General features: G+C 35.8%; 1 protein-coding gene across 1 annotated transcript; it reads right to left on the minus strand.

Moving 5' to 3' along the window:
- Positions 1-555: 555 nt before the first annotated feature.
- Positions 556-26,450, minus strand: LOC140140267 (uncharacterized). Its single transcript, XM_072162056.1, has 5 exons — positions 26,336-26,450; positions 9,160-9,242; positions 3,923-4,018; positions 3,044-3,155; positions 556-675 (listed from the first exon to the last, which is right to left on the minus strand). Coding segments are annotated over exons 1-5 (366 nt in total). The 5' UTR covers positions 26,410-26,450; the 3' UTR covers positions 556-674.
- Positions 26,451-26,878: the final 428 nt, after the last annotated feature.

Genomic DNA, 26,878 nt, shown 5'->3' on the forward strand with positions numbered 1-26,878 from the left:
GTGACGTCAGAGGCAGATTCAGTCTCCGATTATAGGTCTGGAGTCTTTCTTCCACGATATCTTTGAAACAAGATTTTTTCCCAGTAAGTGTTTCTAATAATTGAGTACGTATACATTTGTGTGTATTTCATAAGATTCTCCACAGTTACGGTCAAAACATGAAATAAATTATTCATATTCCCGGGCTCATGTTGTATTAAAGCCATATTATAACATTTGCTGAGGAGAACGCCCTCAAAAATGTTAAATTCTGGTTTTTACACGAAAAATCAAGACTTAAGGTGCTGTAGTTTTGTCAAAATCCGAGATTTTGAATAAAACGCAGGAACCGTCGTTTTATTATTAAGATGGAAATATTGTTCGAACACGTATGCGATGTTCATAACACAGTACGCACACGGCGTGCGGGACACACATACACACACATGAGAGGGTCGTACCGTATTACAACCGCCGGAGTAACATGTATTGGCGCTAGTACATGCAGTAAATTCCAATTTTCTTTGCTTTACCTCACTTGTTCAGCTCAAAATTAAAAGGGGACATATATGACAGTAAAGAAATGTTATAATATGGCTTTAATTTGAAGTTATGCCGCGTCTCCTTCTGTAGTAAAATGTTTATAAACAGCAGAATTACTAGATGACTTGGACTTGGACTGCTGATATGTCATGTCTGTGGACGGAAAAAGAAAGAGAAAATTAACAGCATTACCTTAATGCTATCAACAACCCAGCAAAATATGTATTGCAGAAAACGTTTAACCCTAGAACTACTGAAACATAAACTACAGAACGGTCAACTGCAGATCCGTCGTATAACGCTTTTTCAATGGGAAATGAACTTTGCTGCTTGGATGATGTCACGATGAGGTTAGCATTTATTCCGTATTGAAAAGCGTGTACTGACGGATCTGCACTCGACCGGCCTCACTAATGAAACACGGATTACGAAGGAAGGGGTTATTGCATACCCCCCCCCCCCCAATTTTCAATTATAAACATCACAAACGTTATATACCGTGTACTAATGTATAGCTGTGGAGGGCTCTGTGGGTCTCAGTGATATCAAATTAAGTAAAATATTCCCCACATATTGTCATTGTGACGTCATAATCGAGAATTTGCGAAATGAAGTTTGAAAACTTCAAGTATATCGATTGAAGTTTTTGATCAGATTAACAACGCGAACGTCTGATTGGTGGGGACATGTGTATAAATGGGCCATCAATAGAAGGGCATGTGTAAGCAACTGTATCCCTGGACTTTCTGCCTTTGTTTGGTCAAGTGGGGTATTGGTGACACTTCAAGACAAAAGACTCTAGCTAAGGCGCTTCGTTTGAACAAACATGAATGAACTCGCAAGGCGACAAGCTTCGTAACAGGGATTATGTCCGGACACAGCGCTAATCTCCTTATCATATTGTTTCTAATTAGCTATATGGTTCAATTAATATTCTTGATATGATATTAGGCCTATATTATTTAATAAATTCTTAATTATTAAAGTTAACGAAATGTCAATTTCATATTTTCAATAAAACACCAGTTTTTCCTTTTCAATTTCTCTCTCCCTTCCACTCCTGTTTCCCCTCCCATCCCTTCCCCATATTCTCCCCACCCTCTCTTACATCTATCTTCGCTCTCTCAAACTTTACCCCCTCTTATAATACCTCACTTCCAATCCAGGGCACTCCAGTTTCCCCCTCCCCAGTTTTGCAAATTGTCTTTATCTTAGCCCAATCCTCCGCGGGTTTTTTGGAGGGGGAGATACGTCGACGACACCTTCGTTATCATTAAGAAATCCGAAGTTACAGCTTTCACAAACCATAACAACTCTCTCCACCCCTCGATCAAATTCACTATGGAACGCGAGGACGACGGTTAACTCGCTATGTTGGATGTACCGGTGAAACGCGCTCCTAATGGCTCACTCAATTTTCAAGTTTCAAATTGGATAAATCAGGTGCAGTGTACGGCCTCGAATGTGCTGATTGTGAATCCACCTATTTTTGTGAGAGTGCCCGCCCTCTAAGAAATAGACTCAGGGAACACGAAAGACCTAGCTCTCCGGTTGGAGAGCACGTACGCCATAAGGGCTAAGCACCGCATTGATTGAGACAATGTCCGCGTGTTGGACCGCGAAAGTGACTGTTACTGTTCGGGGAGTGCGGGAAGCCATTCACAACAAGAGACGAGACTGCAACCTGAACATGCTGAACAGGGACCAGGGCAGGCACATCCTCCCTCTCAGCTATGATAACATCATCAAGTCATGTGACCCCTAGAAACACCAGCGGTCACGTGACGACCATGGAATAAACCAGTGGCTCCGAAGACTTGTGGAAGCTGCAGGCTAACACAGCTCTGAATAATATAGTCGTGAGACGTAAGTTAAAACTTTCTTATATCAGTGTATATTATCTAATTCCTTCTGTCCTTCCCCTGCCACGAAGCTACGGTGGAGTTAGGGTTAGGTTAATTGTTACCCTCTGGTTCAAAAGAAATGAAACTCCGAATCCAGTATCAACTCATCTGCCACTGAGTTTTAAGGCATCATTTGATATTTCCAACATGGTCTATTTTTTCCTAAATTAATTATTTTGACGAACATGTTCGTTGAGCAGTTCTTTTTGTGCTCTAGCTATGATTTTGTTAGCCTTATGTACCTTCACAAGCGGTTTAATCCACAAACTCCGTGGCGTAGTTTCAGAGTGTAAACAACGTCCTCATTTGTCGTCAGCCTTCATTGTATATATTATTGGGACGTCATTGCTTTAGACAATTTCGGCGCGGGAATTTTGAATATCGCGTGCTGAGAGCCGGCTGTTTTTATTCGTTTTTATGGTCAATATGAGTTTGAAACGGAGATAGTTTCTACACAGAATGTGAAATATTGTCACTCATAAAAACATAAGTCCAGTAGATCAAATTGTAACCTCAATTTCATAGTTGTGCTAGATAATCCTCATTTCAGATTTATTTTACAAAGAATGACTCCCCAAAGCTTAGATTTTAGTTTTATTTAACAACGAATGACTTACCAAAGTTTCGACGTCATCCGTTTTTGTGCAGCAAAGGGACTATCGCATACCATCAGGAGTGTACACAGTCGACGGAACCGTTGGTGCTCTGAAGGTGGTATTTGTTCTATCGCTATTAAATTGAGAATAAACGGAGACAAAAACAGATAACGGAATTATGTAGAGAAGTTGCTCGATATGCAAAGAAGCAGAAAAAATAGAGTGTCGAGGGGCAGCGAAAGTGGGGATATAGAGAACGTGTCTCAGTGGTTAGAATTCTCGGCGGTGGAAAACTTGCTGGGATATTGATCTCTGAAGCCTGAATGTAATTGATAACACCTGTATATTAAATTCAGACATCTACTCTCCGATCCACGTGGTGCATATAGAGTTTGGTATGTAAACCATGAGAGAATTTCGTCCTTCTGAGGCGACATTAAGCCGTCAGTCCCGCGTACAGAAGAGTAGGGTGTTAACCCCTGACTTCCCAACCTGTTCACTGTCCAGTGAGTGCAATAGTCCGTTTTCCATTGCACTCACGCCCAGCTACCATGGCTACGCTGATAAACGCGAGCGTATAGCGTGCATGGTGACCACCTCGACTCGCCAATATGGGTGTCGCTTATAGTTTAAATATTTTTTTAATTTATTTTGTTTTTCTGGTGATTTTTATTAAGTGAAAGAAAAGGAATCATGAGTTATATAAAACAAATATTGAATGTTTTTATTCGTTCAATGGAAAGAATATTTTCATTCGATGAACTGTTCCATTCAACTCGGTAAAGCATCGTCGCGTTGAATGGAACAGTCTATATTTCATCTCGTGACCATTGTACTCCTAAACATTTAATATTTGTATAGGCCTATTATATAAGTATCAAGTTTATAATCTGTACTCACAAAATGTTCCCACGTCGTCTTGTGTCCTTGTTGGGCAGCTTTCGCATAACAAATTATTTGCTCCGTCACTCAATAGGCACATTGCGCATATAATATCTGTAAACAAACCGGGAAAAAAGATTTAATGTTGCGTGGGGCATAGGTGGCGGAAACGGAGCGGACGGAAGGGACATGCCCCCCCCCCTAAAATTTTGCAAGGGGGACTGCCACTAAAAATCACAACAGAAGAAAAAATAAAGTAATGAATTCCCTTGTGCATCATCCTTTTTGCACGAATAGCATCGTTTTTGGGCGCAAATTGGGCAACATTGCAATAGTTTTCGCGCTTTACCATGTTTACGCGCACTGGCGTATAAAATAGTAAACACACTTTCATTTGGGTCTAAAATAATTATGTCATTAAGGGATCTAAAATGAGCGTTTATGGCGTTTCGACAGTATTTTTTGTGGGACATGAGAGCATCTCAGACGTATCGAATTGCATTCTGAATACGAAGCATGTCTTTCTGATATCAAATATTTTTCATTTTTTGAAAATCACGGTATAATACAAATTTTATGACAAAATATAAAAATTTTATATTTTTCAAATTTTTGATATATAACAGTCCTCGAAGTAAATTTCATAAATCTAATGATATATTCTTAAAGTGTATGTAGCTGGGAGGAAAAGCCGACGATCAATTGAACATTTTGACCTTTCATATTGAAGATATGGATTTTTTTCCCAAAAAGACCTAATTTTTTTTGGTGTTTTGGGGAAAAAATCCATATCTTCAATACGAAAGGTCAAAATTTTCAATTGATCGTCGGCTTTTCATCCCACCTACATACACTTTAAGTATAAATCATCAGATTTATAAAGTTTACTTCGAGTACTGTAAAATATCAAAAATATCAATTTTTAATGATTTGCCATAAAATGTGTATTACTCAAGTTCAAAAAAGGGGTCACGTTACTCTTCTGCCGAAAGGAGATAAGCCCCGCCACTTCTTAAAAAACTGGAGGCCTATATCACTTCTAAATGTATCATATAAATTGGCCTCTGCCTGTATTGCAAACCGCATAAAATCGGTTTTGCCATATTTAATTTCGGAGGACCAAACAGGTTTTGTCCCGAATAGATTCATTGGTGAAAGTATTCGACTTATTTATGATTTGTTGAGCTATACAGAAGTTAAAGAAATTCCTGGGATGCTTTTACTGATAGATTTTGAAAAAGCTTTTGACACGGTCTCACATGATTTTATTCTTAAAACTTTAAGGGCATTTAATTTCGGATCAGACATTTGCAAATGGTTTAGAGCTTTGTAGAAAAATGCATCCTCTTCTGTAATCATAAATGGAAATATATCTAAACCATTCCAAATTCAGCGCAGTTGTAGACAAGGCGATCCTCTCTCACCATATATCTTTGTTTTATGTGCGGAGGTATTAGCTTCCATGATAAGACAAAATAAGGATATAACAGGAATTTGCATAAATGACATAAATTTTAAAATTGCGCAGTATGCAGATGACACTACATTAATACTAGATGGTACAGAAAAATCACTGGAAAGTGCCTTTAAAACATTGCAATCATTTTATGAGATGTCTGGTTTAAAAATTAATATAGATAAAACGGTTGCAGTTTGGATTGGGTCTCAGAAATTCAGAAATACTAAAATTAGTAACAATTTAAGAATAAAATGGAATTTCAATGGTGGCTTTGATTTTCTAGGAATTTCTTTTAGTACAAACCTTGCTCAAATGGTAAATGATAATTATGATAATGCACTTCTTTTGATAAGAAAAATGTTATCAAGTTGGAAAAAAGAAATTTAACTGTGTTGGGACGGATTGTAGTTGTGAAATCACTGGCTTTGCCAAAAATAAGTTACATTGCTCAAATGCTACCAAACCCAAGCAAGGAGTTTATCAAAACGGTAAATGATGAGATATATAAATATATTTGGAACGGCAAGCCAGACAGAGTAAAAAGAAGCCAATTTATACAAAATTATGAAAATGGTGGAGTAAAGATGCCAAATGTAGAAATGCATATAAATGCTCTAAAGGTAAATTGGATTCGGAGAGTTGCCTGTGGTGATCAAAAATGGGTTAAGCTATTTCGTTTTTGTTTGAATGTAATAAGTGATGATATTTGTTGCTTTGGTATGAATCGTTTTAATGACATGAAAAACATGATCGATAACAAGTTCTGGTATGATACTCTGCTTTCTTGGTCCTCGCTTATAAACATTGTAAATTATAATAATCTGGATTTCAATCGTATTGCAAAACAATACTTGTGGTGGAACGATAAAATAAAGATTGGTGGTAAATCAGTTTGTTATGCCCATTGGAAGAAAAGGGGTGTGCTGTTTATAAATGATCTTTTAAAAGTAAACGGATCTTTTTGTCTAGTGCAGAATTTACAAAACTTTATAAAGTGAAGACCAATTTCTTGGAATACAATGGTATTGTCAGGGCAATTCAATCAAACTTTAATTACAATGGCACTATAGGCTCCAAACTAGCCTCGCCTTTTCAGTCATATAATATGGAATTACTTTTTAAGCAACGAAAAGGGTGCAAAGTGTTCTATGATATTTCTATTGGATCAAAGATGAAGAATAAAATGAGTAAGTGGCAAACGGAATTTGGAATGGACAATGATGATTGGAAAAAAATATGTACCTTAAATTTTAAATTTTCTACTGATATTAAAATGAGATGGTTTCAATATAGAATTAATCAGAGTATCATAGGCACAAACACTTTGTTGTTGAAAATGAACACGAGAAATGATGACTTATGTACATTTTGTAAGACAAATCCGGAAACAATCAAGCATCTCTTTGTGGATTGCACTATTTTCTAGAAACTTTTGGGATAACTTTAAAGATTGGATAAAAGAGAAGCTTAATATAGATCTAGCTATGGCCTCTCAATTAATTCTTTTTGGATCAACACATGATTTTATTTTAACACTGATTTTGACTATTGCAAAACTTCATTTGTATAGAGTAAAGATGACAGAAAAACGACCAAATTTCGATGTTTTAAAAGGGAAGTTAAATGTTATTACAATGTTTTGAAATACCAAGCAAAATGTAGCTTACAGTTACAAAAGTTTAATAAAAGGTGGCAATCCTGGCAACTGTTAATGGCATGATAAAAATCTAATCCCTGTGTATTTTAACCATTGTAAACTCGCTTCACTCTTAATTTTTTTTTTTAAATAGTAAAAATTGCTTAATGTTGAGTGAGGGGGAGCGGGACAGCGGGTGAGACCGGTGGAGCTCAGTGTTGATTGTGTGTTTGATAGGCCTACTAAATTTGAGTCGTAATCCAGTAGTTGTCAACATTGGGCTCTATTCGCTACATGTTGGTGCTCTGTTCCCTTTTTGCTCTGCATTGATTAGTTTTTATTTAAAGTGTTGCTTTTTTCCAATCCTCTTATAACTCTCTGTTAATGCCTATATCATTAATCAAATGCATGTAAATGTACATTAAGGTCACTGATTAGTGGCAGTATTATGTAGTAAGAAACTTTTAATAAAATCAGCTGTCTACAAAAAAAAAAAAAAAAAAAAAAATGTGTATTACGTTGCGAATTTCAAAAATCAAAATTATTTGATATCAGAAGGACATTCTTCGTATTCAGAATGCAATTCGATAGGTCTGATGTGCTCTCATGTCCCACAATAAATACTGTCCAAACGTTCATACCCCAGCCCTTAAATGAAAGAGCACACTTATATTGTCCATTATACTAGCTTCATTTCGATGTGCAATGACCAGTGCAAATCGTGTGCGAAAAAGTTAGTAGTTTCGCCTGTTTTGTTCATGGTTGTAGATCAATGAACAATGTCTTTGCTAAATGAGCGCTTACAAATTGATATGAGACAGGCAAAGCATCTTGGAATGGACCGTGGATGTTAAAAGTCGATGCCGCATTAATGAACAATCGAACAATAACCCGGGTGTTCTTAGTGGAAATGACCAAGAACGGGGATGTGCGGCAGATTCGATGGGAATTTTCCGGTATTAAGTTTAGACTCGTGGGTTTAGCCATTTTGTCTTATTGATGACACTCAATTTCATGAAATGGTTTAAGTAAGGATGTTGTTCAAAATTTTCTCGAAAAAAATTTAGATTTTTCATGTTTTTTTAACAACATTATTAACAAGTCAATTAGTTATAGGTTAATAAACGCGTATCACTTGTTGAGAGTGAAATTGTACAAAATAATGCACGCGTACTAAGATGTTGATGCATCTTATGCATTAGCCCGCAGGTGAATTGCATTAGACGCAACAACATCTCAGCAGTACAAGTGCATGATTTTGTACAATTTCTCGAGCAACAAGTGATACGCATTAATTAACCTATTTCATACACGAGAAAAAAATTCCATGATTTTTGCTATTTTTATAACAAAATTGTCACTTAAAATGCACCAACCCGCAAAAAACTTTTTTTCTAACGCGTGCTCTGATTGGTTCTCGCTACTATACTTTGATCAGCTCGTAATCGGCGGGAAGTGTTAGGCTTTTATCACTACGGCGACCAATGTTAAGATTGTGATAGGTGACCTGCTTGGTCTACATTGTTCGTGTTAAATAAAGTAGACAAAGTATAGGACTTCAATTAATAATTTGTGATGCTTCTGGCGAGATGTCGCAAAGTAATTCTCTAAATAAAATATATTGATATTAATCCGCGATGTTATAAGGCCCGCCGATTGCGAGCTTATCAAAGTATAAGAGTGCATGAATTGATATTTGATACATAATTATCGACCAAGGACGATTCATAGATCGAACAAATTAGGCTCCATTGCCTAACACTGAATATCAGAATATACGTCACTGTTACCCAGAAAATGTTTTCGACATCATTCACAAAAGGTTAGAAAAGGTTGCCAGAAAACATTTAAATGTTGGGTTATATAAAGGGTATATAAAGGGTATAAAACGTTTTCATAACATTCATAAACATTTTTGATAAATTACTGTAAACATTCTAACATATCGTTTGACAAAAATATCATGTTTGCAGAAAATATTTTTCAATAACATTTTGAAAACATTAAAAAAATATTTTAGTGTGTTTTCATACAGAACGTTTTAAAACGTTTTCATGATCTTTATATAAGCTGACATTTAATGCTATTAAAACGTTTTTACCAAAACCAAAAGCCCAAAGTATAACCTGTTTAAAATGTTTTGCTGGGCAGTCGTCTTACCTTGTTTTGTACTGTATTGTGCAAAGACGATTGAATTGCAAATGAGATATGTGACGACCACAATAACTAGCGGCTTTCTGTTCCTGAGAAGACAAGAAAGAAATTATAATATATTAAAAATAAAAATATTTAAAGATATTTTCGCTCGTGCTGTCTTCACCTCCACCCCTGCCCTAAACAGTCAATACAAAGTGGGTCACCAATAAAAAGCGCAAATATAGTGCTCTACGCACAGGCACAACGCCTACACGTTGATCCACAAGCCACAGTACACTCTACGGGTTGTCGCTGACCACTACGGCCTCACATCATTCCATAAACCATTATACAACAATTTAGGGACTTTGCTGCTTCAAGAGCGCACACCTTATAGACATTCCACAAATAGCAACCAGGATCAGCTCCCCGAGTTTCGTACGGGTTACAACGAGACAAATTAGCAGTAAGTTCCTTGTCCAGGGGAATTTCAAGCTGACTCAATTTTTTTCCGCGAGAGCGTACTATTTAGTAGGCACCACCAACCATGCCAATGGCCATGTTCAAAATATTACTATCTCCAAAACCGCTTGGAGGTTGGAGGTGAGCATTCATTTTTTTCCATGTGTTCATGATGCCCATAGAGGTATGCTAGAAATGATTTTGAGGGGATGACCACTGACCAGCAAACCCATTTGTTGATATGGCATGGAATGACTCATATCATGTATGAAGTATGGAGTAGACAAGTTTTCTGATGCCAGATTTGAATTCTACACAAAAAAGTACCCCAGGATTCATACTTTTCAAAGTTGTAGGGGGTTCCCTTTATACATTTATGGACCTCCAAACATTGTCTGTCGCGTTGCGATACATTTTTTTATGCTGACCCCCCTAAATTTCAAATTAATGCCACGGAAAAACGAAATGGAGTATGAAGCTCAAATTTTCAGGATTTTACTTTCTCATCAATATCTACCACCAAAAAAAAAAAAAAAAAAATGAAGAGGTGCTGCGGTGCACATCCCTGGAGTTGACATGGATTGGCTGTTTTTAGGGCATACACAAACATGATTAAACCATTCTTAATCTTCTTATATCGTTAAATGCATTTGGCACGTTTGAAGAGAATTTAGACCGTTAATCGTATCTTCGACTGTTTTTCAAGTTCACATTTTAAGTCTACTTGTATATATAACTTTTTGTTCAAAACAAACTTCACTGTTCTTATCAATGCTCGTAATACACTGAGCGTTTCCTGAAACTTAATTGTAACATGTTCGTACTGCGCTGTGTCAGGATAGATTAAACAAATATAAATAGATTACATTCGTGAATATTTTACGTTAATCCTGATTCAAACAAAAACAACGACAGGATTTTATTTAAGAGGATAATCGCTAGACACTAATTTTAACCTACTTACTTTTAAAGCTTATTGCTTAACGGTTTCTGTATAATGATAATGAGTCATTATCTTAGTGATCAATTATTAATCACCCACCCGTTATGTGGGTTAGAATAATATGTCCGTAGATTACACCATTCCATTTTGTTTCACGTAGATATTATTATAAGAGGAATCAAAGAAGCAGGATGCTGTGGTTTGTCATCAGTCATCCCACAAAATTACCGGTTTCGGTCCAAAACTAGAATGGTAGTATCAGTCAACGATATTACGAAATTGTCACTACTGTTTGAAAGTTCATACCAGAAGCTTCCAAACGAAAACGATCAATTTGTAAGCGCTCTGTAGCAAAGTCATAGTTCATTGAATTTACAACCGTATGATGATGACAAAACAGGCGAAATCATGAACTTTTTGCATAAGATTTGCAATTTAAAGAGAATTGGCCATTGCTCATTCTAATGATGCTATTATATAGATAATATAAATGTGCTCTTTCATTTAATGATATAAAAGTTGATAAATATTGTAAAGAACAATTGAGGTTTTGACTTTTAAAATCTCCATTTTTGTCAAAAAGTCTGCTTGAATAGGTCGTTTTCAACAGATTTTTCACATTCGCGTTGCTATAAAATTGACTTGCGTCATCTGTTGACTAATGACAAAGAGTGTTTTTACGGGGAAGTGTTATAGCTTTCGTTCGATATAAAAAAAAATTGGATGAAGGGAACACTTGAGGTTTTGGCAAAAAGCAACTTCGGATGTCTATTTTCCACTAGATCTCACACAGCTCTTAAAATGCTATGCTCTCAACCGTAATGTATAACATAGACTGCGTGGAGACTAGACTCGCTCATTCTCGCTGTGCTGGAAATTTTTGTGTACTCAGGTGTATCGAGGTGGAATCGTTTTTGTAGTAAAACATTTTCATATGTTCTTGTATTGGTCAATCCTATCCCTATAGACGAACCCAACGAGCCAAGTCATGGTCAGGATTTGGTCGGCCATATTTGGGACCCCGCATGCACCAAACAGGTGTTGTGAGTGCCCAATTGGGTGGATTAAACCCGCTTAAATTCGATGTTAGATTCTTTTGTGTTGTAATCTGTCATCATTCTTTTGTCTGCGTGTAACATGGGTGATATAATGCAGTTTAAAATACCCTTCAAGGCCGCATCATTTCACATTTTAGGTGAGATAGTTGGGTCCCCGTCGCGGCTATGGCCGCCATTGAGGTGCAGGAATGCGTGAAATTGGATTCGTCTATACCAATTCGCTGTCGTAGTGCACGTTAGTATAAACCATTAGTTACTGCTCCAAGCCTGGGCACATACACCTGTTCCGAATTTTGATATGCCATAGGCTTTGTGTTGTGATCATTTCGATTAGTGGTTCGTAACAAAGAAAGCGTGATCCAGTTGACCTAGCAACGGTCATATTATAACGTGCACTACGACAGGGATACAAAGGGATAAGCATCCTAGTTTACATAACCAAACCGGAAGATGTAGCCTAGGTCTAGACAATAGGCGGATTAGCGGCCATTTTGTCTTCAACATGATTTTATTTACGTGTTAATTTACTTTAGTACACAAATATATAAGTTAACAGGTTTACAATTTTAAAATTATATTTTGAGTATACAATATATTTTGTAGTAAATCGATGAAATGGCGGTGATTGTTCAGGTATTATATGCTTGATAGAATTAAACTTTCTGACCAGCTAGTATTCTCCTCCGCCGTCATTGTGATTCCAGTCACTCCACGTACCGTGTTGCGAAGGTGGAGGAGACTAAAGCTGTATTGAAGAACACGCATGCGTTAAAAATGATGTAGCCTAGGTCGAACAATAGCATGAATAGCGTGACGTAGTTTCCGGCATTGTTCCTATGCACTTTCACCCTCCTGACTACGACCGCGAATTCTAACAATTAGTCAATTTTTGGAACTGTTCGCGGTTAATAAGCAATAATTACTATACTTGGGCCCAATATTCAATGTGAGGAAAACACCCATGATGGCCATGATGGCAAAAGGATCATGCCTGCCATTATTATTATAAAGGATACAATTACATGCAACAATTCATTATAAATATAAAATATTACAATATTGTTAACCAAATCACATTTAACATCAGAGACATTCTTCAAAGAACAAAACTATTTTGATATTAGTTCAAAGACGTACAAGTGTCACTCATCAGCAAAAACTGTAATACTTCATAAACTTATTGATCAGAGCTCTGCTTATTGATTTTGGTGACTTTTTGTTACTAACTCAGTTATTTTATTTCTACTACTTATTTTTCAAATATGTTCTTTCTTTTCTTTTTTTTTCTTTGGATCATAACATATTGAGCTTTTAAATATTTTCATTTTGCTTGACAAAACCAAGTGAATTTTTTACTCACTACATTATTTCGTCGAAACGTGGAATCATGTGAATAGTAATAACATTTGTTGTACTTATTTTGAAGCGAGCTTGACGATGATTCAAATTTCAACAACTCTTCCTATACCTTTGTACAGGAGCCAACCGTTGTTAATCCGTGATGAATCCACACTTTTACTGTAGCGTATACGCGAACGCGAGCGAGACTACGCGTTACGCGAGAGCGAGTAAAATTCGTCATGCCTGGAACCTTTGTGCGTATGCAAGCTTACAAGTTGAATTCAGTATTTTCAGATAGCGGCTAAATTTTGCCGTTTTATTCTGTAGTTTTATTGATGATATTAACAGAGAAATCATCGAAGTTTTTGTAAGGCTTAGTGACAATGATTAACTGACATTTCCCCGTGAAATAATCGTGAATTATACGATCTTTAGCATCTTTTTAACTGTTTAACAACTCGCTTCCGGCGCGTCTGCGTGGTTTACTTCACACGCAGACGACGCGGCCGCATCGTTGTTAAACGGTGATGAACAACGGTGAAACATGATTCTTATTCAATGGGTGCGTCTTGTAAAGAATTCACGTAATTTGATTGGTTTTCTGGTGTATAATATCTCACAATAGTTGATAGTGATAGTAGTCAGGGCGCGCGCCGCCACGCAACGGCGGCACGCTTGTTGCTCCTCAATAATCGCGCGATAATGCGTTCGCGTAATACACGTGCGAGAATTAAGAACGCAATTCGGCGGCTTAGATGTTCGTGATGGTTTCGTTCATTTAAAACAACGGGGATGTCCTTACAAAAGTAACTTTATTTTTTTCTGAAAAAGGCAGTTTTTCTCGCAAAAATTACATTAAAACTGAATAAGAATGAGAATAAAGATAAGATTTTGTCTTTTGCCTATCAATATCGTGTCATAATGGATGGGCTGGCCAATATTTTATCGTAGTGGATACCGGCTGCGCCGGCATCCACTACTCAAAATATTGGCCAGCCCATCCATTATGACACGATATTGATAGGCAAAAGACAAAATCCTATCATTTATTCTCTAATTGAATCCCTAAATCACAGTTACACTTTTGTTGGTCTTGTGGATCTTTGAATTATGATGTAAAGAGTGTTGAAACGAAACGTCTTCATAAAATGATACATATCTTAAGAACCACAATACAATTTTGGAAGTGCATGTTTTGCATTCCGTACCCATTCAAATCTACAAGGTGTAACTTTTCATTAATCCCCCAATCTAGACAATGAAAATTGATTTCACTACTCCCATATGATCTAATATGATCTAATCTGCATATTTTTGGGAAGACCAACCAATTTTGGCCATGCCATTCATAAAATGTGATTCTTATTGTGACTACATTTTGTCAACCGACAGAAAACAGTAAATTCGGAGACCAAATCAAGTCAGACCAAGTATAGCAGTAAATCGTGAAACTCACTGGTCCTAAAACCATACGGAAAATTATTATTATAATTATTATATAGTTCCGTATAACAAATGTCCCACAGCAATATTTTTGTGTTGAGATCGTTAGTTTACCAAAACAGATGAACTTTCATGCTATTATTATTATTATTATTATTATTATTATTATTATTATTATTATTATTATTATTATTATTATTATTATTATTATTATTATTATTATTATACTATTCATACGCATTTGCCTATCAAGAGGTCATTTCGTAAGTTGTTCATTATGTACCGTTTTCTTAAGATAAGTCAAAATTATGATTATGTAATTGAGTGATGCTTGAAAGTAATACATTTTTCAATCAATTCCGACAGTTAAAAAGGGTTTTAGTGATATTTCATCTGAGCCGTTTGCGCCAAGAATATGTTCCCACACCTTACCGGAACAGATGCTTTTAGGACGGCACAGTGATTAATAGGCACGGAAGGGCTGTGCTGTACAAAAATATAAATTGATATGAAATAATGCATATTTTAGTTCTTTAATACGTGCTCCAGTATTTCATTTTGTTTTTAGCTTGATTTATTTTTTATTGAAAACTGTCACAAAATATGGTGTTAGATAATTTGGGTCTCGGTTTTTTCTTTCTCCTCCTATTCTCTCGTTTCGTGTATTTCTTAGCACAGATATCAGAGGCAGTAGCGTATTTCTAAGGAAAGCAAAATTGCACAATTCTCTAGCAATTTCACTAGCAAAATAACATTACCTTAAAAATGCTCTCGTTCATGTGATACATACTTTTGTACCTGTGATAAACATATCTAGGCAAAAGCCTAGACACTTCCGATTTTTGGCAATAACAAATTATCCCACGCCTTAACATACTTAAGGTGGTATTACACCCCCTAATAAATTTTGTGACTAATTTTGCCATTTTTCTCAAACAATAACTACACACTGCACTGGTAACAAAAGTTATGTATGTTATAGGGGCAACGAATCCAATTACTTCACTGAAATTTCAGTGATTCAAGACAAGTGGTTCATTATACATGTTACGAAATGAGGTCCATTCTAGCGGTACCTCTTTTGTATCATAAATAACGTACCGCTTGTCTTGAGTCACTGCAATTCCAGTGTAGTAACTGGATCACTTGCCCCTATAATATACATAACTTTTGTTACCAGCGTGTTATTATTTTTTGAGAAAAATGCAAACATAGTCACAAATTTATCAAGGGGTGTAGTACCACCTTAAAGTATCCCAAGCTAATCATACCAGTTCGCTCTATGTAGTATTGCGTACGGAAAGAGAGAAAATCTAATCCCGGGCTTAATTGTAAATGATAGCGTAAATCAAAATCATTAAAAAACAATGGTGGCATTAGAAGATAATTGACATTTTATATTACTCTAATCCAGAGTTATGATACTTACAGATCCTCGGCAAAGCTCTATTTTTGACGCCATATAACCCAATTATTTCCTATATATATAAGAAGGCGCAGGATTTTAAAATAACGTTTTTAAAAGTTTTGAGTCACCTTGATCAGTGTACTTCGGTTATATTTATAAATGCGCTTTTATAAATACGCACGTGACTCATGGGCACGACATACCAAGACCAGCAAGCGTGACCAAATCCTCATACATTGACCACTACACAGAAAAGGATAGGAATTCTGTAGATAATTATCACCAAATTGAAGTATTAGTTGAATAACAAAATTATTACACATGGGGGGATTCCGAGTTTGTAATATGTTATCAAAAACAACATTTTGAAAGTATTTGACGACGGGAAAAATATTCAACGACGGAAACGTCTACAATATAATCACAAACTTAGTTGAACAAAATAGACTATTTTGCTGCATGCACAGTAGTCTCATGTTGTTCCGCCTTTGCATTCAAATGTATAGGAAAACCACCCGCTATGTAGAAGGTCACTTCAAGACTTACTACCTACAAGCTGTTATGGCATCGCGGTGGTGGTCACGTGTGTATTTATAAAAGCGCATTTCAAAAAACAACAACTAACATTTGTTTTTTATAGGCCGCGGACATGCATTTCGCATTTGGTAGCAATTTTACCGCAGTAGTTGTTGTTTTTTATTTGAAAAAGAAAGAAAAAAGACAACCAAATGGATTAAAATCAATAATTTTGTCAAAATTCTACAGAAATTTAAAAAATTTTATTGTGTCTGTTAAATAGTGTCTGATTTCTTTATTTTCTTAAATCCTATGACTATAATTATCCTCGTAGCCGATGTGCAATTGTTATTAACAGTTCATAATTTATCAACTTCATGTTATCATATATTCTCTAATACAGCACAGTCACAGGATATGACGCTTTGCCTCAAATTCAGCCGTCTCGTTCTAAAATCCCCAAATACCATGAAAACCTGCTCGTAGTACGTGGGACTTGTTATTACAAATTACTGCTACATTAAAATTTCATGTGAAATCGACGATACTTAGTAATAATTACACATAATGCAGTGGTCCGTAGCACCAATCGAAACCACTTTTCCCTCTAATTTCCCTCTAATTGGGTAAATATTACATTTTCAGTGAGGTTTTATTTCGAACTCTGTAGATGTATTTGTTCATGTTCAAAATACAAACCCCGCGTGACGTAATTTCGTAAGCTATAATTATGTTATGTTGACTTTTTCTTTGAAATAAACACTGCATTTTCATAATTTTGTAGAAGTAAACAAGTTACAAAACCCTTAGGTATTCAACCAACATTTCGCAAGAATTGGAATGAACGTCTAATCAAACATGTGATAAAAACGTTATACAGCATCCCCAACAAGTTATACGTTAGAATAATATAAAATGATATCAGATGTCAAGGAAAGATTAGGAAACTATTTCAAAATAACTATTATCAAAAAAATGTTAAAGCCTTCATTTGAATTTGATTATTTTTTGCAAAATATTATAAAATATTAGTAGTAACAACTGTCAGGAAAGTTTTGTGGTCATTTTAAGCCAAACTAATGAGGTAAAATGAAAGAAAACTCACTATATTAGCCGCTATTACCGTGGTGTTCTATGGCAAACTTAAGGGGGTACTACACCCCTCGATAAATGTGTGTCTATTTTTGCATTTTTCTCAAAAACTAATAACACAGTGGTAACAAAAGTTATGTATGTTATAGGGGCAAGGAATCCAATTACTACACTGTAATTTCAGTGACCCAAGGCAAGCGGTTTGTTATTTATGATAAGAAATAAGGTACCGCTAGGATGTACCTCGTTTCTTATCATCATACTGAACCGCTTGTCTTGAGTCACTGATATTTCAGTGTAGTAATTGGATTCCTTGCCCCAATAATATACATAACTTTTGTTACCAGTGTGTTATTATTTTTTGAAAAAATGCAAAAATAGTCACAAATTTGCCACAGGGGTGTAGTATCCCCTTAAAGCCATAATATGACTCTTAATTCAAACTTGCTCTGTTGTCTTTGAACTGACTGCAATGCATTTGGCTGAATCCAATTAGGTGGGACACGTGTAATAAGTTGGGACACGTGTTAACATTACAACTATGTCACAGAAAATCAGGATTGAAAGAAAATTGACCAACAGGTCGTACATTGTGGCTTTAAAACAATGTTGTCTAATGCAATTGTAAACATTAATGAAAAATGTTATGTCAGCTTGATATGAACACCTTCTGAAAACTTTTAGAAAACATTGCACAAATGTTGTGAAAACGTTTTATAACCTTTACTAGATTCGACATTTAACGTATTTACTGGTAACCTTTGTCTAAAAACGTTATGAAGAAAATTAAAAAGGTTTTGTGTTTCCTGGGATGTTCATTAATGTTGCATCCGCAAATTATTACACATGCACTCAATAAATAGTGAGTCAACATTCAGTGAAAAATTAATAAACTCTAATTTGTCAACGTCAACATGTATACAAATCGCGTACAAACAATGTTTAGAAACTATTTAATTGCCAGGCAATGTATTTACAGTGTACTATGCACTTTTAGAACCACATAGCCAATTAGAAAAGCCGATAGAAAATATGCGGAGTGCATAAATAACGTATAATTATACTCGCGCGAAGTTTTACGTACTACGTGCTGTGCATTCGCGTCTTGCAGGATTTTTTTAATTTTTCATGAAGGTGGGTGCATTGATATTGGTCAAATTTTCCGATATTTCTAGTATTTTGTTTGTTATAAATAATAGTAGAAGTTGCAGAAATTCTTTGTCGTATATGAAATAAGTTAATAATTGCCGATTATTAATGATGTCCTCACCATAAACTTTCTGTTTCGTCTCGTTTGTTTTGTTGTTGAAGTCGTGCCAATGAACAGAAGTTAACCAAACAGACTTTCGCATCCCGCCCCATGCATTTGAATTCCACCATTGACGTCTACATTGTTTAATGTTTTCCCTTTTCTTTCCCGAACGTTTAAAATATTTTCCTATAGACGAATCCAATTTCACGGATTCCTACCCCTCAATGGCAGCCATAGCCGCGACGGGGACCAAGCTATCTTACCTAAAATGTGAGATGATGCGTCCTTGAAGGATATTTTAAACTGCATTCTATCACCCGTGTTACACGTAGACAAAAGAATGATGACAGTTTACAACACAAAAGAATCTAACATCGAATTTTAAGCGGGTTTAATCCACCCAATTGGGCACTCACAACACTTGTTTGGTACATGCGGGGAACCAAATATGGCCGACCAAATCCTGACCATGACTTGGCTCGTTGGATTCGTCTATACATGTAAATCCAAAACTGTGTAGTAAACATTAACCAAATTGTCAAAAACAGTAAGGAAGGTATAAGATATAACCCAATGCTAATACAAATATCATATTTATAGGTTAATAAACGCATATCACTTGCTGAGAGTAAAATTGTACAAAATGCACGAGCCCCGAAGGGGGAGTGCATTAGACGCATGGACATCTCAGTACACGTACATTATAATGTACAATTTCTTGAGCAAGATTTTTGCTCTTTTTTTTTAATTGTCACTTAAATGTTGGAAAACACAAGCAAATATAAATGCATCAACCCGCAAGAAAAATGAACGCGTCCAACAACATTGCGCGTAGTACGCGGAGTGCTCGCCCGTGCATATACACAATCAATGCATGGTTTGTCTTTTTCTAACGCTTGCTCTGATTACTTCTCGCTATCTAAGAGTGTATGAATTCATAATAATGAAGTAAACTACACTTTCTCCTGTCCTTGCTGCATAGACCATGTAGAAGTACAAACAGTCCACTTCTATTGACTGACCCCCACACTGTAACTTGTCAATAAAAAAATAATTTTGTGTGTACTGGAAGCTGACCAATCAGCAGCTCTTGTACAAACACACCCACTGCTGAATGCTTTGTTCTCATGAATTTTACCTCTAAACATGACAATTTTCATCCTATGATTACAGAAAACTGTAGCCTTTTCTGGTAACCATTAAGGCTTTTTTAACAAATGAATAATTAATCTTAATAATGATACTATACTCATAGGCCGACTTTTGGCTACAGATATTTTGTCTCTAGCCTACGCTAAGCTGACGTGAGTTGGCACGGTTCAGTTGTTTACAATAGATTTCGCCAGTGCTTCCGATCTCTTTTGGTATTATTGTCTCAAATATTGAGAGCGCAAAATATGGTCCTAGGATTACTGAAAGTAATTAGGTGGTTAATTTCAGTGTTGTAGTGCATCGGGGAAAACGTAATTAATCGGGGGGTACAGCCTCCTCATGGTAAGGTGAGGGTTTAAATAGGGCTGAATATCTTCTCTTTGAACTTTTAATATACTGCTTATAAACAGGTGTTTGGTTTTTGAAAATAAACATGTTAAAATTTAATGTTTGAATAGGTTAGTTAGAACAAGGGGGTAGTTAGAAGAAGGGGATATCGTGCATCCGCGGAAATCAACATCTAATCGACGTTTCTAGATCAGAAAAAAATGCGTAGAAAACGATAAGCTATCTTAAATATTTTTTTTTTAATATCTCTAATTTCATACTACTAATACTAATCTATTTTTATAGAAATGTTACAATATGGCTTCAGCTATGTTACAGATAATAAGATGCGCAATAAAAAAAAAAATACTTTAAGCCATATAATACAAGAATATTAGATAAATCAGTAAATGTAGTTAAGAATAATATTATCTTTCACTTTGGTTTTGAAATGCTTGGTCGTCTTTATATTTTGTTTCTCAAGTGAATTCCACTTTATTGGGCCCACTGTTTTTAAGCGAAATTCTGTTTCGTTTTAGGAACCTGATCATCTTCATTACTTCTCGCGTGGTACTTGTGCAGAGTACTCTGCATAACAAAATAATTTTGAAGTACTTTATAGTTCTTAAAGAGAGGAGCTGAATGACTTAGGTAATGACTATTTGATACAATTCGAAGTGCCTTTTTTTGCAGCTTGGAAAGTGTGTCTAAGTATGTTTTAGTATGTTTGTAAGTACTGTCCCGTGATGAATATAGAATATGTTCAGGTACGAAATGTTTAATTTCGTTAATGACTTCTATACCCTTAAACATATTTTTGCAATGTTACTGACATGACTTTTCCATGTCAGGTTCTCGTCATTATTGTTACTCCAAGAAATTTTGTATTTTAACTCTTTCCAAATTTATATTATCCAATACAAATTACAATGTAATCACTATCATTACAAATACATGTTTTACGACTTGTATAGAGTAGCTATAATTTGTCTTGCTTGCGTTTACAGAGAGCTTATTTGCTTTGAACCAATCATAATGCAGTCATGTCTACAGTAGAATTCACCATGACCTTTGCAGGACTTAAACCCCATTAAAAGCTATTAAACCAAGATAACACTCATTGAAAACAGCTCAACTACATTTATGTTAAATCAGATCTTCTCTGGTTAAATCCACACTACAAATGTTCCTGTTTTACCTGTGCGGTATTGCAATGAGCTGATATTATAGTTTCAGTTGGGTAACCGATTATAAAGCAAACGCAAGGTAACAATACTCTGTAAGACATGTTACAAAACTATATTTTCTAGAATTTCAGAGAATACTTTAAATATTGGCCGGTTATTTTTCACAGAGTGACGTTAACTAGGCAATGGCCTATACTTCTAACATACACTATTTGTAGAGGTCACGCGTCAATGGTGAGAGCACTGTGTATTGTGTACAGGAAAACGGACAGTAACTGCGGTATGTTATTGACCTCCTCAGTTCCTTGTTAATGAGATCAAATTTATGTGAATAGGTTATACTTATAGTAGTGTCAAACAAAGCAAATTCTAGAATAGTATTTATGATATCATTTACATACAATATGAATAGTAATGGGCCTAAAATCAATCCCTGGGATACGCCACATGAAATGATCATACAGGGTGTCCAAAAAGTTTCGATACCATTTTGAACCGTCATTTCTTTCATTATTTTAGCAGAGAGGAAATTAAAATACATATTTGGATAGAGTAAATTCATGCACTTATTTGGATACCAAACACGATACACTTTCCTTCCCTAACGGCATACATAACCAATCAACAATACACCTCAAATTTGTAGAATATGCCTAGACTTTGGAACACTTTCAATGAAAAACAACGGATTGTTTTCGCTGGGCTTGCAGTTACAATAAGACGAATATGTTCAATGTTGACCATACCGTCTCTCCTCATCCACTGTGAATTATTGAGAGTTATGTCCTGACAGTCCTGGTGGAGAGGTCTTGTGACAGAGCAGAGAATTGAAGGATGGAATATTACATCATAAGAAAGCTTACTGGCTTGTTTCCGAATAAACCAAAGCATAGGTACACATTTCTCGGTGTTGTATATCACCTTGATAGTCTATAATACGATAACAGTTCTATATTGCAATGGGGGAATGGGGGAAATTGGTCTAGATGTTGAGAGAAGATAACACTTGGATATACTTGGGATCCGGATATGTGCTGTAAACTTATTGTATATGTTTGTGTGTACTATGGTCAACTGTTCCACCGTAGACAGTCTGTTATTATTTGCCGGGAAAACTCACTTTTGAGGCCAATTCTTTACCTATTTCAACCAAATGTATTTTTAAGATGTTCCCGTATATATTCCTCGATCTCCCTTATGAAAAAGTGAATATTATCAGCTTTGGCAGATTTCTAATAGGACAGCTCGACATTATGGACTCATACCTTTTTTATGCAACACGAAATAAGTCACGAACAATATTTTTACTTTAATCAAGCAAACTAGCAAAGATTCTAACCAGATTCAGTAGGTCATTTCAAGTGTTTGATTTACAAATTGTAACTCGCAGACAAAGAAAACTCTAACCTTTTTGTGTCAAGGTTTGATAATCCGTTTTAAATTACATTCATGTTGAGCTAATAATGCGCCACCCGGGTGCGCCACGGTGTATGGTTTAAAATGGGTACATTTCTTATACCTGAAAGGATATTTCCAATAAATGCATATTTCCAACGCAATTACAAAAAAGTATTTATCTCTGGATTTGTTAATTTTGTTTAATTCATTCGCACAAGGTTTTACAGATTATGTGGAAGTTTTCATTCACGACTTAAACTCCAGTCTATTGTTTGGAGTAGGTCTTTTGCAGATTCCCGACTAGAGTTGTACGTTTACACCAAAAGGATGATTTAAATGTCGTCCAAATGTTTTGTAAATCTGAATAGTAGATTAAGGGTTGATCAGGTATACGTATACAGCCAAGCACATTCATATTACAAAACCCAAACGAAAACAATATCAAACACTTGACAAGTATGAAGGTCTCCGTTCATAATTTGTTGTCATGCAGAGTAAGGGTTAATCCGAAGATGTTCGTAAATGCCTATAATATTGATTGACAGCTATTTTTGAGTTACCATGTTTGATTGACAGGTCAACAGACAATTAATGCTATATTATAACATTTGCTAAGGAGGACGCCCTCAATATTTTTCCAAATTCTTTCTTTTCACGATTATTATGTATTTTAGTAAAGTAACTAACACAACCTGTAGTTTTTCAAAATCCGAGATTTTGAATAAACATGAACCGTCGTGTTTTATTATGACCATGGGGATATTAGTCGAACGCGTTCAAGATGTTCACAACAGAGTACGTACATGCATGCGGGCAGTCGTGACATATCAAAAGAACTGACATGACCCACATTCGAATGAGTGGCTCGCATTGGCGACATATGCGCTGGTATTAAATAGCGATTTTCTTTGTATTGTCTCGTCTGTTGGGCCCAAATTAAAAGAGGACATATCTGACAGCAAAAACTAACATTTTATACCAGAAAATACAATTCTTATGGACATGTTATAATATGGCTTTAAGGATACGATACATGATTTACCGACAAGTGACTCATTTCGGAATGCGATCATGAATTTTGAAGAAAAAAAAAGTTTCCACAGGCTTCGTTGGGATTCGAACCAGCGATTCGAACCTTCCTTCGATTACGCGTCTAGCGCTTTACCGTTCGGCCATGGTGACAGTTGGGTGGAGGAGTGTAATGATAAATCATAAATCTCATAATGCCATCTTTAGCCTTTTGTTTACTAAAAAAGACGCGTTTTGTAAAGATAGATTAGCCGTTTTATGCATAAAGAGCACGAACGTTTGGGAAAGGTTTCAAACAAATAATAAAGACACTGATGTGATGATGAAATTGCGTAAGTCGGGAAATATCTGCGTCGCAGTGTTTTGTTTTGGTTTTAGGAATTTGACCTTAAAATTTACGACTTCATGACATTATCATTCGAAATCAACAAAAGATATTTCAACAGTATATGGCATCATTCTTTCTCTAGAATGTTTTATACATGTATGTGAAATAGCTTCAACAATGGTTCGCTGCATAATGGTAAAAACAGCCTTGACCTAAAAAAGGGCGAGAGGTACCATATTTACGGATTCAGGCTAAATTTAAAATTGATATAAAACGTTTGTTTTTGATCGATTACAAAAATTAATTTTTGTCATATAAAGAAATTGTGTCTGGCGTGAATTACACTACAGTTTTTATTCTTAGGGCTCTTTGACTTCTTCAAATGATTTTTTTAATGATAGAGTGAATCCCCTGGCCCTCTATAATTACGCACAAAAGATCGAGTCCCCTTTTAACGATACGAAAGCGGCAAGGCATTTTCGTATTTTATCTAGTTGTTCGAGTTACAAAAAGTGAGCAGATACAGATCAGATACAGAAACCCAGACAATGGTTGTTGACAAAGAGATTAAATAAATTATAGATTTGATCAAAGAATTAAATTCTAAAACAAAATCAAAGATTTGAAATGAACCAATGCATACGGTTGAAGACAAATTATTTTAGTGAATTTTATTACACTTCTAGCGTTTCTGCAAAAATCCCAATTTGCACACACAAAAACGCAACTGGTACTTTTACCTCTTTCTTTTGTGATGAACCAACAAATTTGGTAAGGTTATTGCTGTGATGCTACTTTAAAAAACTTCTTCAATATCAATCAATTTACTCATGTTGGGTAAGATATGAGAGCCCACTGCCGTCACTCTACAAACTATCGGAGTGTAAATTAATTGAAAACACCCATTTTCGCGTGTTTTTCTGAATAAAAGCACAATTGTTGAGCATTAAAATGTCCTTAATAAATGCATATCACTTGTTGCACTGAGATTTTGATAGTCAAATGTAAGAGCCCCTCAGGGGGAGTATTCGACGCATCAACATGATTAACATTAAGCGGAAATGCAATATTGATCGTGACTGATCGTGACCAATCTCTCGTATCTGCATTTATTTACACGACAAAGAATGTGTGCAATTTCTGCCACTTTTTGTAACAAAAAAATATATATAAAAAATTTCGCAAAATTTGACTACTATCAATGCAGCCAACTTAAAGAAAATGATATGAATCTATCCTGCAAGTCTCGAACGCACAGCACGTAGTACGCGATACTGCGTGCAATTATACAATATTTATGGACTCCGTGTATTTTTCTAGCGGCTTTTCTGATTGGCTATGTGATTCCATAGGCGGCGGAAACAGGGGGGGGCGTCCCTAAATACTTGCATGGGGTACGCCCCCCTAAAACTCATAATAGAAGAAAAAATTAATCATATGACAGTATCTTAATTTTCCCTGTATATGAGACGTGTTTTTTTCAATTCTGTCTTTAATAGTCCTGATGAAGTCAGAGCCACGTCTGACGAAAGCTTTACCATTTTCACACAGTGACTGGTTGTAGCTTTCACACATTGACCGGCTGCACCGCGCCGGTAATGTGATATCCGACGGCGCACCCGAATAAAAATCAGTTGTTAAAAAATTAAGCAGTTCTGTGCATCTCCTTTTTCAACTCGAAAAATACCGTATTTTGGACCCAAATAGGGTACAACTAAAGTGTGAAATTTAGCACTCTTTGCTCGCATTAGTTCTAATAACAAAACCATAGACCAATGCAGACTATTTTCCAACAGCCAATGTCCCCGTGCATTGTATGCTGTGAATTTTCGCATATTCATGAGGGCTGATTGTTCGATCGTGCGTGTCTAATAATCACGTCAATATTGCGTGCCTTCGCGTATACGCGATAGAGCGTTGCGTGTCTTCGCGTTTACACGTTAGACAATAAAAATACGCGGTATGTGCGTATGAGTTTTGTCTTAATCGGCCCTCATTATCGAGTGATGATGGGACTATGAGTGTTTGGAGTTCGTCTGTACCTCTTTAGTCCACGAACAAAGCACACCTTCATTTCGGACTAAAATAGTCTGAAATTGATTTTTTTTTTTTTTTTCGTCCCAGTTGACATGGTAAAACCAAAACGAAATATGAAACTGAATTCTACAACCTAGGTTTTTGTATTAAAAACACACAAGACGAAGCAACACTAGCCTACCAAATCAACTAGAAATTATTAAAACAAACAAGAATCAATTACTTACATGATTATATTGACTTCGCCTTGCACCGAATTGTCCACGACAGTAGTGTTATCCCAGTAGCTAGCAATTATCATTGATGCTATTTAAATGGTAAGAGAATTGGATATCATAGTGTTAAGCGTCTATAATGCGCATTGTTAATCTGTATGCCGCATTCTGATTGGTTTGTAGGATTACGTGGGGTTTATCCCACTGATTTGTGCACTTGTTATTGGAAAATGACTTCTTACTTAAATTGTAATAAATTCTATCCCGGAAATTCTATACTTAGAAACTTAGATTTGTTTTTAGCAGACTAATGTCAGTAAAAGTTGGATATTGTAGTATTGATAAAATAAAAATGTTTGCAAATAATATTTTACAATTATATTTTGACAACATTTAAAAAAATGTTGTTGTAGTGTTTTTTCATATAGAACTACTGAGCCATATTTTGTAACACGGACTACGAAGGAGGGAGGGGGTTGTTGCAACCCCTAATTTCCAATTATAAACGTCATATACCGCTATGACGTCATAATGTCAGAGCGCCCATGCAAATTT

This window comes from Amphiura filiformis, chromosome 19 (assembly GCF_039555335.1).
Source record: "Amphiura filiformis chromosome 19, Afil_fr2py, whole genome shotgun sequence".
In the NCBI taxonomy this organism is placed as follows: Eukaryota; Metazoa; Echinodermata; class Ophiuroidea; order Amphilepidida; family Amphiuridae; genus Amphiura; species Amphiura filiformis.